The 14,227-nt window shown below is 41.6% G+C and overlaps 2 protein-coding genes across 3 annotated transcripts; both read left to right on the forward strand.

Annotated features, from left to right (window-relative positions):
- The first annotated feature begins 57 nt into the window (after nucleotides 1-57).
- Nucleotides 58-6,068, forward strand: LOC132264727 (testis-expressed protein 2). 2 transcript variants are annotated; one of them, XM_059765022.1, is made up of 7 exons: nucleotides 58-307; nucleotides 376-497; nucleotides 560-752; nucleotides 1,113-1,963; nucleotides 2,344-3,249; nucleotides 3,607-3,669; nucleotides 3,791-6,068. In XM_059765022.1, exons 1-7 carry the CDS (start codon nucleotides 280-282, stop codon nucleotides 4,736-4,738), a joined length of 3,111 nt encoding a protein of 1,036 aa, XP_059621005.1. In that variant the 5' UTR covers nucleotides 58-279; the 3' UTR covers nucleotides 4,739-6,068. The 2 variants fall into 2 exon arrangements, with proteins under 2 accessions (XP_059621005.1, XP_059621006.1); XM_059765023.1 differs by lacking the exon at nucleotides 3,607-3,669.
- On the forward strand, nucleotides 5,927-7,449 carry LOC132264953 (odorant receptor 45b-like). Its single transcript, XM_059765303.1, has 5 exons — nucleotides 5,927-6,064; nucleotides 6,147-6,309; nucleotides 6,367-6,556; nucleotides 6,618-7,038; nucleotides 7,102-7,449. The coding sequence occupies exons 1-5, from the start codon at nucleotides 5,927-5,929 to the stop codon at nucleotides 7,447-7,449; spliced, it is 1,260 nt and encodes a 419-aa protein (XP_059621286.1).
- The last annotated feature ends 6,778 nt before the right edge of the window (nucleotides 7,450-14,227 follow it).

Below are 14,227 nucleotides of genomic sequence, written 5' to 3' on the forward strand. Positions count from 1 at the left end.
TAGACGAGTTTCGCTTCACACGCCGCCACTGGGTTCGCTGAGTTATCCCGCCAGTCCGCTGGTAGCGCTGAATGGCGTAGGATCCATAAAATCAGCTGTTTTTGTTTTAGCAAAAAGAAAAGGAAAATTCTCACAAGAACATATTTCAATGAATTGCGTGAAATCGCGGAAGTAGTCAACGAATAGTTTTCCGTAGTTCAGTTTAGTGCTGGAATTGGAGTGAAGATCTCCAGCGAATGATCTCTTTCCGGGTGTTCTTTGGGTGATGAAATTCGCAAAATGGATCCGCTAAAAACACCAACAAAGAGTGAGTACTGTCCAGGCTGGGGGGCACCGTTGCAGCACCCAAGCTCACATGGTTTGATTGCCAAACAGATTCCAAGGCGTCCGGAAGCAGCATTCCGCTCACGATTCGCTTCAATGCCAACGAGGAGAGCATCTGCGAGTTCATGAAGCCAGCCGAGAGGGCGGAGAGTCTCTCGGGGAGTCCCCAGAACGTAATGACAGGGCATCTTTGATTTGGGAAGTGCGTTGTGAAATTGCGTGGTTTGTTTTGCAGACGGACGAAAATAGCTGGCGACGTGACTTTCTGCAAGGTGGCTTCTTCAATCGCAAGCGCTCCGGCAGTCCGGACAGCCAGGCGTCCGGGCTGCTGTCCTCGTCCGAGGGCAACACCTGGAAGCTCATCAAGGGCAAGGTGACACAAGCCATGGAGGACATCAAAGCCCCAAGGCAGGAGATCCCACCGAAAAGTGAGTACAAAGCCACTCAAACAGATTTCATTCAAGGAATTGCAAAACACTTTTTTTTTTTATCAAAAACATGTTGACGCAATTAGTTTCTTCTGTCGTGTTCGTATTGTAAACAGTAATTCTATCGTCAGATAAAGAACTTCTCAATCTTGTATATAATTCCATGAATTATTGAAAAAATGGCACGATAAATAGGTGGGAATGATTAGGTTTTAAATTTAATCAGTGGCGGAAGATATAAAAATTTCAGTGTGCCTCTGCTTTTCTCTCAGTCAGTGTATTTTTAAACCTTATCACTGATTTAGTTTCGCATGTACTGTGAGAATGTACATATTTACACTTTTTTCTGCTCCATTGTAGCCTCGAGTGACGCTGGTGTTGACGATTTGGAGTCGGATTTGGACTCGATGACCGTCAACAGTTCTGTTAGCGAGGAGTTTTGCGAGGCTCAGACCTCCCGCGATATGGCGAAGCGCATTGTCGGCAAGACAAATGATTCCGACAGTGAGAATGACGTTGACTCAGACATTCTCAATCTCGATCAGGACGCCAAGGTGACGGGAAAGCGCTCTCCAGCGCCAAAAGCATCTTCCAACAATGCCAAGAAGTCTCTCATGGCGAAGTTCAACAAGACCAAGAGGAGCGACGAAGCCGCATCGCTGTCCTTCCTGCGGCGTCGGCGTGTGGAGGCCGGCGCAAAGGTTGAAAAGCCACCGGTGGAGATTGAGTCAGGCGTGGAGATGCTGGAGGACATGATTCTGCCGTCTGAGCAAGAAGTGCCACCGCCTCCAGTGGAGAGTCAACAGAGTGCATCGAATTCATCGACATCGCCCAACGAGGACACATCCATCGTCGCTCCACAGTCCAATCCAGTGCCAACATTGAGAGAGGAAACGAAGCCCACAACGTTAGATTTACTCCGCACTTTTCTATCGCATCTCTACGCCCAGCGCAACTTCACGATCGCCTGCGGTCTGCTGCTGCTCTGCGTCCTGGCGCCCATCCCACCCTTCATGCAGGGCGTCTTGGCGTGCCTGTTCGCCATGCTCTCCCTCACAACACTGTACGACATCGCCGTGGAGCTCGTGAGTGCGTCGCTGGCGAAGAGTGGCGGTCCCGAGAGGGGTGAATTCGCTATTCCTGACTTTGAGAGCATGCCAATATGTCAGGTTCCTGCAGTTGAGGAGCATAAATCTCTGAAAACATACACGGTGAGTTTGAATATTCATTTGCCATAATTTCACGTCTGGGGCGTCGACAAAAGTCACATTATTCGCACTCGACAAGTGCATTAGAGAGAGATTATGATAGCAAAGAAAAACACACAATTGCGTTGAGTCATATATTTCTTTATTCACTTTCTCGTGAGACTTCACATAAAATTTTCAAGTTACAATTTTCGCATAAAATGAGCGCGCGACCACTTGACTCTGTTGCTCTTTTCGCGCTACAGTGATTCATTAATGGGACCATTTAACATTTGTCTGGACATGAGCACACATTCTCCATTGAGAATGAATTAATAATAATTTCTTCTGCGAGACTTTCTCACTCATAATGTAATGAACTTTCATTTTCAACTCTTTTCCAGGGTTGGATGAATGAGATTAACAACTACGATCCTGCCAATTATCACATTTCCATGACAAGGAGTGTCTTTGTGAAGCTTGATGGGTCAAATTTGAGAATTTCCAGTGCGGCCGATCGTGTGCCGAAGCGTTCAATGTGGAATGAACAGCCGATTGATAAGAATTCGATAAGCTTCATCAAGCATCGGTTTTACAATCTTTTGGGGTGTCGCATTGAAATGTGTCCCAAAGGATTGGCCAGGAAGAGGTATTTCAGTCGAAAATATCCCATCCAATTGACAATTTCGCAGTCAAAAGTGGAGCTGAATCAGGAGAATTTTGGCGCGGATGAAGTCAGCAAGGCAATTGTGAACTCAATCACTGAGGAATTGGTGACGAATCACTTTGCTGATGCTGAAGAGAAGGGCGGCGGTGAGAAGACTGGAAGCAACAGCTACAATAATGATCTCGGAAGCACGATAATGAACTTCAATGTGGACTCTGTGACGCAGATGACGGAGCAGAGTGATGCGACGCTGAAAGAGGCGCCCAGTGGTGATGATGTGAGATTGCTCCTGTTCGCCCGGTGCGATCGCGAGAAGGAGGATTGGTTTAGGCGCTTCTCGGCAGCGAGTAGTGGGTCTGTGGTGGATTCTGATTGTCACATTCCGGACATGGTGATGCTGACGGACGATGAGGTGGTGAGCATAAAGCTGGCGAGCAGTCTGGATCTGAATCAGCCGGGAGAGAATTCTGATGAGAAAACCAATGGACCGGATGTAGCGAAAATGGCGGAGAAGAATGGCAAGGAGACTGAAGGCGCTGGAAGTCACAGGAGCAGCATTGCGTCTGCTTATGAGGGACTTTTGATAACAACCTGTGCAACAAGAGGACCTGTTGACTATCTGAAATTCATGTCGAAATATCAGGTGAGTGTTAATGACTTGGCCAATATTACTAAATTCAGTAATTTAAAGTTTTTATTAGCATGAATGAATTTGGTTTTAACATATAATTCGATTTCCGTTTTATTTTATTATTTCGTCTAATGATAAATTCATTAGGCAATAGAATCAAATCACAAATCACATACATTATTGAACTTTAATTACTTCTTCAGTGGTTTCATCGACACCCACATATTGAATTGACTGTTTTACTGAATTAATAATTTATTGTAGTTCAACATCGTCCGAAATGATTGTATTGCTTTTCAGAATTATGTTGATTGTGTTTATTTATTTTTATTATTTGAAATGTTTTGTTTTTTTTCTGTTTATTTTCAGCAAGCTTGTTCTTTAAGTAATACACCCAATTATCGTCCCACTCCTGAATCAAGTAGCAAGAAAGTAGGATATTATTATCAGTTTTTTCTTTATTTGTTCTATCAATCATGAAACTTGTGATATTTTTTTTACGCTGAGCGACAGCAGAATTGCTATTTTAATGGGGATTGTTTGGTGTTTTCAGAATCGCCGTGAGAGGAAAGAGGATGAATTGTGGAGAGGAATTGATCAGAGTCTCTTTCTGGGACCGTCAGGAAGTGTCGTGTGGGCGAATGTGCTGGTCGGGAGGATACTCTTCAGCTGTCTCACCGATGCTGTGCTGCAGGAGAAAATCCAGGAGTTCCTGCAGAAGAAGCTGAGCGCAATAAAACTGCCCGGATTCATGGAGGATGTGAATATTGCTCAAATCTACCTGGGCGACAAGCCGCCACTGATCCACAAAGTGTCTCAGCCGATGCTGGATGAGCGAGGGACGTGGATTGACGCGGACATCACGTATGAGGGACTGATGCACATGACCATCACCACGAAACTCAATTTGATGAGGCTCAGGCGACAGCAGCAGAACTCAGGAGGTGATCTCGGTGTCATTGTGCCGGACTCAATTGGCCTGACGAATGGATCGTCGTGTGCAATCTATGACAGTGACGCTGAGAGCACAGGTGGCTCGAGTTCGGAGTCTGAGAGTCAGCCACCGGCGAAGCCAGAGAATGTCGCAGACACGCAGCAGTCATTCTCGTCGGGGAGCAGCAGGAAGTTCCTGCGAATTGTGGACAGAATCACAGCGTCCAATCTCTTCCAATCGGCCACGGAGATCTCGTACATTCAGCGTGCCATGGAGAATATGAGCACGAAGTTGACACTGAGGGCAGAATTGAAGGGTCTGGTGGCCAGGGTGACGATTAATCTACCACCGCCGCCGTCGGACAGGATCTGGATTGGCTTCCGTGGTCCGCCGCGCATGTGGATCACGGCGAAACCCACCGTGGGCGATCACACATTCGACTGGAGTATTGTTACGAATATTATTGAGAGCAAATTGTGTGAGGAAGTGTATAAGTATCTCGTGTACCCAAATATGGTTGACATTATTGTGCCCTTCCTGGGACAGTCGACCTATCAGGAAATGTAAGTTGTCTTATGATATTTATAATATTTATTGCAATTTGCCACAATTTATTACCAGTGTTGCCCAAAAGATATTTATTTTGGAATGAAGCCTAGAGAATTTGGTGTTTCAACAAGACGAATTTATCAGTTGTATTTTGTTCTCCCTCTTTATCAAAATGTCTCTAAAATACCTTTAGAATTGCGCCTGAAAGGTTTGAATGTACAAAGAAGAAGAAGAAAAAATAACTAAACTTTCCAACTGCTGGATTTCGAAATATTCGATCCATAATTCTTTCCACCTTCATATGATGTTTTTTCCTGTTTTCTTTCCCGAAGAGGACGCACGTCGCCAGAGCGATGATGCGATCATGTTTGTGCACTTGTGGATGATGAGAGTGCGTTAGATGAAATTTGTAGCTATTTTGTGAATATTGATATGGCATATTTGCCTCTGTGTATTAAATAAATGAGAAATATCATGATAGAAACTGTGGCTGTAAATGTTTTTTGAAACAAATTTAAACATGATAGAACACCTAAAGAACATTTTAGTTAATCCAATTTATTTCTATACTATATTTTATTACACCCTTAGACAAGTAAATATGTAGTTTTTGTGAGTTACCCTGTATATTTTCAGTTAAAATACACTATTTGCAATATGTTGAGCTTTATTGAATTTGCGCATTTTTCTCACTTTCCATTTGATGTCATTTAAGCTAGGAATTTTCTTGTTCTTTTTTTTCTCTCCTTCTTTAAATTGTAAATATGATAATGAGACCATCGTGATTTCTTTTCACTTGTCTTTTCTATGGCCTTTTTATCATCAATTTTGCGGCAGCACATTGAATATGCTCGTGAGTAATCAAAGTGAATTATAAATCAGTTGGAAAAGTGTAAAATAGGAAGTTTTTCCCTTGTGGTAAAATGTGTTGAACTTGCGCTGTTCTTTAATTTAACGACTTTCTTTTGTTTTCTATAATTTTCCTCTGATCTCTCCCAGGTAATTAAGAAAGACGGTAAGGCAACATGAAAGAAAAGTTGTACAAACTTTCTGGAAAACTGTTTGACTTTAGCGAATGTTTAGTTAGTTTTCAGTGTAACTGTGGTTCTTTTGGCTTATAAAAGGGATTTTCCTCTGCAACACTTCATCACAGTGTGATTTTACATTTTGCACTGGGTGGAATTTTCCAGTGAGAGCAATAGAGAAATGGAGCCGGATATTAAGATAATGTCTGTTGTGAAGAATCACATGGAATTCTGTGGTGTGATTGTCGGTTCGCCCCTGAAGCAGCGCATTATGAGCACCTTCACCGTGCTTTCGCTGATTTATTTCTCAGCACCGCAGGTTAAGATGGAGAGAATTGAGTGTTAAGATGTGATTTTAGTGGCTAGACAATGTTTTTCTTCTCTGTCTCTCTCAATTCTAGGCGGTTTACTATGTGCTGAATATGAGTGATTTACAAGAATCCACAGCAGTTTTGTCCGTCCTTATGGTGATGGTTATTACGGGGGCGAAAATATATTGGCTCGTCAGCTATACAAATCTAATGGCATCAATCCTAACTGAGCTTCAAGATCACATAAACACTCGTACTTCCATTTTTTTACAACTTATGTAGATATGATTCTAAATCCAATGTTTTTCAGGGGTGAAATGCGGCAAAGGTCGTCATTATTTATCAGCGGATCGCATAGGAAATGTTTTCACGAAGTGTTTTGCAGTTATGATCCTCTGTGCAGCTCTTCTTTACTCCTTGAATCCAATGCTGCAGATTCTAGTGCAATTTCTCCTGAAGCCAGAAGAACCTTTCGTATTCAAATTGCCATTTCACTTTGAGTGAGCAAAAAGGACTCTCTTATCAATTCGTGTCAATTCATTTAATTGCCTTTTCTTTCAGATTAGGCATTGATGATAAGATTTCGCCCAATTATGAATTGATTTATGTGTCCAGTTTCACATTTTTGCTGCCCATTCTCAATTCCATGGTCTCGTCGAATTGTCTCTTCTTCTGCTTCAGCTTGCACATTGCTGCGTGCTTCAAGGATCTCCAGGAGATGATCAGTGATATTGTTGAGACTGTCATTGAGCAGGAGAAGCTGCTCCATGAGCCAGATGATGGGAGTTCTCTGATAATAGCCACCAATCCAAATCCTCAGGAAGAGGAAATCTTCCTTCGTCACATTAGCCAATGCCTTGAGCTCCACACGAAGATAATACGATGGATTGAGGGTGCGACTCTCGCCCTCTCCGGCATCATTGCCTTCGAATACGCAGGGAGTATTCTGTCCTTCTGCACTCAAGCATTTCAAGCAACTCTGGTGAGGATTTGAGGGAATGACACAGAAGAACCTGCAATTATACTGTCGACTTTTCTCTTCCAGAACGTTCAGAGTGCCGAATTCTTGAACAGTGTGGTTTTCTTCATGGCCAATGGACTGGAGTTGTTCCTCTTTGCCATATTCGGGGAGAAAATTGCCACGGAGAGCCGGGCTGTTGCTGATGCCGCCTACAGAGCCTCGTGGTGGCGATTTCCGCCGCGGTATCGTCGATACTTCGGCCTCATGATTCAGCGAGCGCAGAAACCGTGCTACTTTAAAGCTGCCAATTGGCTAAATTGCTCCATGGAGTCCTATATGACGGTCCTCAGGGCGTCCTTTTCCATGATGGCTCTGCTGCAGAACCTCAACGAGAAAGGTGGCTTCGGCCTCGAGCAGGAGGACATTATTTGAGGTAATAATTTTTGGTGGAAGCTTATTACTGCATCATTGAAAATACTGTGAAAGCTTCGCGAAAATACAATTAATTGAAAATTTTGGTGAGGCGGAGTGATGAAATTTTGTGTGAAAAAGAGCTCCACTTTTGCGCCTAATGAAATGATTGGAGGAGTGTAATAGCCGATGCTGTGAAATTGAGCACCTGAAAATGACAGTGGTGAAACATTAATGAGTCCAACTATGTGTGTCATTTGTAAATTACGCTGGTGAACGTTGCCATGTTGCACTTAAATATGCCAAGTCCATTGAATTCAATCGATTTTTGACTGCGATAAATCATAAATCTCACCCTTTCCTTGTCCTTCGACTCGAAGTTATACCAATTGAGCTGGTAGAACTTATTGGCCATCTCTGTGCTCTGCAAAAGGGAGGAGGAAGAGGAGCTGTTTAGCAAGTGAATGTGGGTGGCTGGAGAGTGGCAAATTATTACTTGACTTGTCACCAGTGAACTGAACCAGCACATGGTAAATATTTGAACATTACACTGAGCCGCGGCGACCACTAATGTTATCATCTTGTCCGGTTCACTCCATTCCTTGGAGAGACGATAGATTATTGAGCAGATGATGTACAGACTCAAGAGGAACTGCGAGAAGAAGATTTGATCGTAGGACTCTTGCAGAAGCTTTGTAGTCCTGCCGGTGAAAAGAAAAGAAATACACACAGATTTACTCATAATTTTGAGCGACACACAGAGTTATGTTTTACCAGAGTAACTTGTGATGTCGCAGGAAAATTCTTTCCAGCGAATGAATTTTCCCTCCGCGCTCAGAAGAGACCATAAAGAGTGAGAGATCGATGAAGAATTGAGCGATATAGAGACAGAGGCCCCAGTAAAACACATCGACGGCCACATGGGAAATTCCCATGAACATGTGACAGAGGTATTCCAGGATGGCCAGGACATTTAGACACGCCTGGCAGTTCGCTGGAAGTCCATAAGCGGTGGCAAATGGATTTCGAAATGGGCGCTGATGGAGAATGTCGAGAACAGTTGGGATTATAATTGATGTAATTGCCACGACTGTTATCGACGCATAAATCCTGCTGAACAGTGATATGTTCCTCTCAATCCTCTTGTACACTTCCACCTTTCCCTCCTTCACTGTGTCCCGCATTGTGTCCAGCAACTGCTCGATGAATTGCAAATTTCTGAAGAAGTTGAACGTTTTGCCGATGGTCAGGATATTATTCCCAATGTAGCTGAGAGACCTGATGATGGTTACCAAGTTATCGGCAATTGTGATCATGTAGGTGATCTGGAAGAGAGCCAGTGAATTCCCCCAATCTACTGCGCCAATAAGGTCACTTGGCCTCACTTGCGGAATGCAGACAATGCCTATTGAAAACCACACAATCCACTTCACCGGTGAATATGATGGATTTGATTTATTGGGTGCTACTCCCAAAAGCAAGAGCAGCATTTGAGAAAATTGCATCACTTGCATCGTGATATTTGCTCTTCTGCAGATTCACCCAAGTCCACTAGGGAAATCAATTGAGTACTGCTGATGGAAAATATCGCCTGCGTGGCTTTTATATATGTGGTGAATATGTTTCTTCACATCGCCCATGTAATGTTTGTTAATGTATCGTCATTAAATGAATGGCATAATTATCATTTGAAGTCAGATTTTAGTTTCTCAGAATAAAATGTTAATTAATTTGAAATTAATGTGTCTCTCAATTAAAGAGATTCTTTGAAATGCCATTTATCATTCATTCAGGCTCATTTTATCATGACACAGTGTAAAAAGCTGAGCTTCAACTTATCTTAAAAGCCGATACAACATTCCTGACAAATACCGTGACATATATATTTATGTAAAATACAACTGATAATGCTAAAGTAATGATCGTTTAAGCTCTCTTGTCACAACACCACAGGTGAGTGAATGCATTAATTGAAACAAAAATGCAAAACAACATTATTCAGAGAGAGGGTAAAACTTATTTTTAATTCAAACAGAAAGCCCCAATGTATGTATGCACATGGAAAATGTTTAAAATAAATATATATAAACGCAGTGAAAAATAATTCAATGGGAGTGCTTAAATAATTTGCCAATGAAAAATGATACCACTAGCTGGCAATTTTCCCCGTAACAGCCTGATATTTGCTTCCTACATATTGTAGCTACCATACAATCACTCAGGGAATGGATGTGCTGCACGGGTTTGGGGGGTAAATCAATAAAAACAGTATATTTCGATGGTCCTGACCGCCCGCCCACCCCATTTCCGTAGCCAGAGCAGTGAATGATAAACGGATTAATGGGGGGATGATGACTATTTGGTATGTGATGTGCGGTAATAGTCCAATCACAATGTTTCATTTCTCTGAGGGCAAAACTCGAGTATTATTTTGCAACAACTAAAAATCAAAATGTTTCGCTTAAGCCGCAAAATCTCCCAATACATTTTGATTTATTATTTATTGATGAATATTATTTTTATTTATTACCCTTTTGTGTTTGTTCGCAATTTTCCAATTGAAATTTCACCATTTCAATATGGTAATTCGGAAGCTCAACCCCCGCTTGCCCGCTCACAGCTGCGGGCGTGCAGAAAAAACCGGGTTCAATTAATACCTGACAATATCAATAATATTTAATATCACTGAACTTTTATAATGCATAAATTAAGGGATTTTTTTCCCACCCGAAAAATAAAGAGACACATTTGAATTTATGACTTTTTGACGGTATATTTTCATCCTCGTACTATCATATTTCACGATATTTCAGCGTGTAATCAAATTAAATTCATAAATGTGTATTAAAATGCACCTGTTAAATTTTTTCATTCAATAATTACTGTGCGTCCTGCGAAAAAACAAGCACAGGATGAGTAATTTTGCGGCAAAAATGCTGCCAATTGTCTCCAATGCAGACCGATAAATGTACAATGTATGCAATTCTGCGAAAAAGCGAATGACAACACTTAATTACTGTGATAACAAACTCGCAGATAATTAACCTCTTGCCCACAATTCGCGAGACGGCTGGGCTGATGTGTGGAAATTGCGAAAATGCCAGACATGTGTTAAGGAGATTAAGGTACACATTTAGACATCAAATTATTCGCATTCACTGACAATTCCGCTTGATTTTTGATCACTTGCCAATGTTGCAGATGAATTGACGAATCCGCAATTACAGGCTCAAACTAGATTTGTCTTTTATTGTTTTCACTTCTCGCAAATGCACGCCTCGGCATCCCTAAATAAATGGCAAAGTGAGGAGTCGTAAAGCTGTCTCTGTAGCAATTTGCCTAATCAGCGTAAAAGTACTAAAAGTCACACATTTGAGGCTTTACCTAAGGCCATTCATTCTACAACTCTGGCTTAAAATACTTAATGAGAGATGAGTGAACATCTTCAAGATGCCTCCCTATGATGTTGATTAGCTTCACACGTCATTTGAAACCATTCTTGACATGCTTCTGTGCATAGAATTTTCAGTGCTCTCCTAAGTTCCCAAAATGTGTAGTCCTGGTTGTTTGGATTGCGAGTGATTCGCATATTCACTGGGTTTAATTGCTATTCTAGAAGGGCACGGCGTTGGCCCTCAGGACAGAGTCTGATGTCTAGGTGATTGTATGAATATGAACTGGGACTTTTTATTGATTCAGTGAAGATGGATGCGTCCCTTATGTACAAGGGGTGGCACACAATCTCTAAACTATTAATTTCGGCAAAATTAAGAGAGGGAAGCTCTACAGGGGGAAGATTCAATCCCACATGTAGGGCTTCGCAGGCGAATCTCTCTCTCTCTCTCCCTGTCTCTCTGCCAGGATCTAAGCACAGAATTAGTAGTCCTAATATTCCAGAGTACACTTCTCAGCGGTGGCGCCTGGACAGGGAATCAAAGGAGAGATGTTGTTGGCTGCGTATGAAAGGAGCCGTGACAAAAAAAAGTTCGTATTTAATGTGTTTATTTGCATTTGGGCCAAGCGTGACGACGTAATGGAGGGGTCTCCTTAAATATACCCATATGTCTGTCGGTTCTCTAGCGTAAGTATGTAGTCACAATTCATTAAATAATTTAGAGTTATTTGCGTGATACAGTAATAAACAGTTTGTGCTGGAGTACAAACGGAAATGTGTAATAGGATTGAATTTTGAGATTAGACAACAACAGTCGGCTGCAGCACGGATTCTCGCACTCCCTGAGGGGGTGGTTATTGATTATTTAGTTTTGGAAATGACGATTAAAGGCAAATTCATCATTTTCAGCGCTGATGACGGAGTAAATACATTTCCGATATACTCGTGAATGAGTAATTTCGTTTTATATTGTTCCACACTATTTGAGGCTTACCTTTGGGATGCACATGATGTGCACTGCGGCCATCGTCATTTATCTCTCTAGCATTTATGGGCAATATGAAAATTTCTCCCTGGCGCGCACACACACACTCAGAACATTGCACAATTACGTATTGTTACGATGTGGATATGCAATTGCAATGATTTATTGAGTAGATTGAGTTGTGATTACTGCATCTGTTTGATGTTGTTGTAGCTGACTCTTGCATTGTTGATGAGGAAAGTGATAGAATACTTGCTAATTCATCAATTGATGAGGAGAATATTTTAGCCAATATAATCATCACATATATAAAATTATGCTGTGCAAATGGGAGAAAGAGAGAGAAAAGTCATTGTTCCGGGCGATAATTTCTCCTCAAATGTCATTCCTAATGTGTGAAAGCACTAAAGAAATATTGCCTGTGCAGTATATAAGGGAACCCCTTTGATGTTCATAAAATACACTATACACATTGTATAATCTGTCTTTGTGGCAGCGCATCAACCATCCATTTTAATAATATGATGAATAGAAACGCTTACAGGGCTGTAGGCAGTGTCTCTATTCAGCAGCTCATCGCAAATGAAGTGAGTTGAGAAGTGGAGGGAATGTTTGCAACCACAATTTGCCCATGTTCAGCAGTCAAATTGTTTGAATTTATGGGGCGAAATCTTTTTTTTTCTCTTCAATTATATCCATAATAATATTTTTACTGGAGCACAATTCGACCCTGCAATGAGTTCATCGCAGACGACATGCCATATAAATAAACAAATCGTGTGCGTGCCTTATTATGAGAGAGCTAAATGGTACCTATCATCATATTGCCGCGTATTGAACCGACATCGTCCTTAAGCCGTGTGCCATGAGGGTTGTTAAATTACTAAATTGAGACAAGAGTTTACCGAGTGACTTTTCCTCCATATATAGTCGTAATCGATCAATTCAGAGGGGGAGGGAGTGAAATATAACGAGCAATTGGGTGAGGATGCACAAAGTTGCTTCGGCGTTTTATTTTCCCGACCGAAAAATATAATTGAAATAAATATTTGATGTGCTAGTGAAATGATACTGGGGTAGGACGAGTGATGCTGGAGACGGAGCAATTAAACGTGAAAAACGATACCTTCTGCATTGGGGGCTTATCTCTGAGAAATATTAATTAACATCATCAATTAATGATGAGTGGAGTGGAAGAAAAAGAGGTAGGCAAAAGGAACTATAATTGGCACAAAATTTGATGTGATAATTGAGTTTTATGACAACACTGCACATTATATACCTATAAAATATACATAAACTCCTCATATAATGAAATGGCAAATGGATTAGCCCTACATCGTTTATCTCATCAATTTATTCTCCCCAGAGCGCACTTCACTCTCCGTCTCTTCAATTAAATAATTCTACACTCCCTTCCAGCTCGCTCTCGCTCACGCTGGGCTGGAGCTATCCGTCCTGCCTCCATGTTCAACCGCAACTTTACACAATATTGAAATCTACTCATTTACTCCTCTTAAGCGGGGCCAATAGAGCTATTCTTGTTCCTCTAATGCCATTTCGAAAATTGTCGTCACTCTTGAGCATTCGACAGAGGACGTCATACATGTGCACATAGTAGCATGATTGTAGCATTCATCTAGATACACTTTTAAATAAATTTCGCTGTATGGGCTCAATTGCTCACCATCGTGCTCTCGGCACACATTAAAAGTGGTGCGCACTTGGTGAAAATTGAATATATACTCTCCATTTGATGGATTTATGCGCTCTTCCTGGCTGACCGCGTCTCCGTCGGAGCAATGGGATTGGCTTAGAAGTAGCGCAACTGTCAGGCATCGCCTAGCGCGTCTCTGCAGAAATTACACAATTCAGATTTTTCAAATTAACTACAGTTAAATTATGATTAAAAAAAATTAGTTTTTTTTTCTACAACATTTGACAAACGATATTAAAAAAATATCTAACCTATTTCCCAGGCTATCAACTGGTATAGGCTGTAAAAAAATACTTATTTCAACGTTTAACATCCAATAATTTGTCTAGTTTAGCTAGAAATAATTTCAAGGATTGCTCAATGTGAACTAAATCTGAGTGTCTAATTTACTCGTGTGCAGGTTAATGCACATCGGGAGCGACTATAGATCAGGAATGGCCGATGCCAAAAATCTTCTTCTGTCTGTAAATCACACTGATGCGAACACAAGACGCTCTTTCGAGTACCGGAACTGAGGGAATTCTGTGCGCTGGCAAAGAGCTTCTGTTCGCCAGTTGGGATGCTCTCCTCTATCATTGTCAAAAATATATCCTCGCAGCGCTGTATGATTCATGTATATCTGTCGCAGTCTCGCCGCCTATTAACTGGCATTTAATATCTCATTTTATCGCACTCGTGTGTATTGTGTGCGCCGCTGGAAAGC

The sequence above is a fragment of the Phlebotomus argentipes genome, unplaced genomic scaffold (genome assembly GCF_947086385.1).
Source record: "Phlebotomus argentipes unplaced genomic scaffold, Phlebotomus argentipes genome assembly contig_2, whole genome shotgun sequence".
Lineage (NCBI taxonomy): Eukaryota > Metazoa > Arthropoda > Insecta > Diptera > Psychodidae > Phlebotomus > Phlebotomus argentipes.

Bases quoted from the DNA above. Each gene is read 5' to 3' on its own strand.
- LOC132264727 (XM_059765022.1), top strand. From the start codon at position 280: ATGGATCCGCTAAAAACACCAACAAAGA. The intron at 498-559 runs GTAATGACAGGG...TTTGTTTTGCAG, and splicing joins TCTCGGGGAGTCCCCAGAAC to ACGGACGAAAATAGCTGGCG. The intron at 3,670-3,790 runs GTAGGATATTAT...TGGTGTTTTCAG, and splicing joins CTGAATCAAGTAGCAAGAAA to AATCGCCGTGAGAGGAAAGA.
- LOC132264953 (XM_059765303.1), top strand. From the start codon at position 5,927: ATGGAGCCGGATATTAAGATAATGTCTGTTGTGAAGAATCACATGGAA. The intron at 6,310-6,366 runs GTACTTCCATTT...AATGTTTTTCAG, and splicing joins TCAAGATCACATAAACACTC to GGGTGAAATGCGGCAAAGGT. The intron at 6,557-6,617 runs GTGAGCAAAAAG...CTTTTCTTTCAG, and splicing joins AAATTGCCATTTCACTTTGA to ATTAGGCATTGATGATAAGA.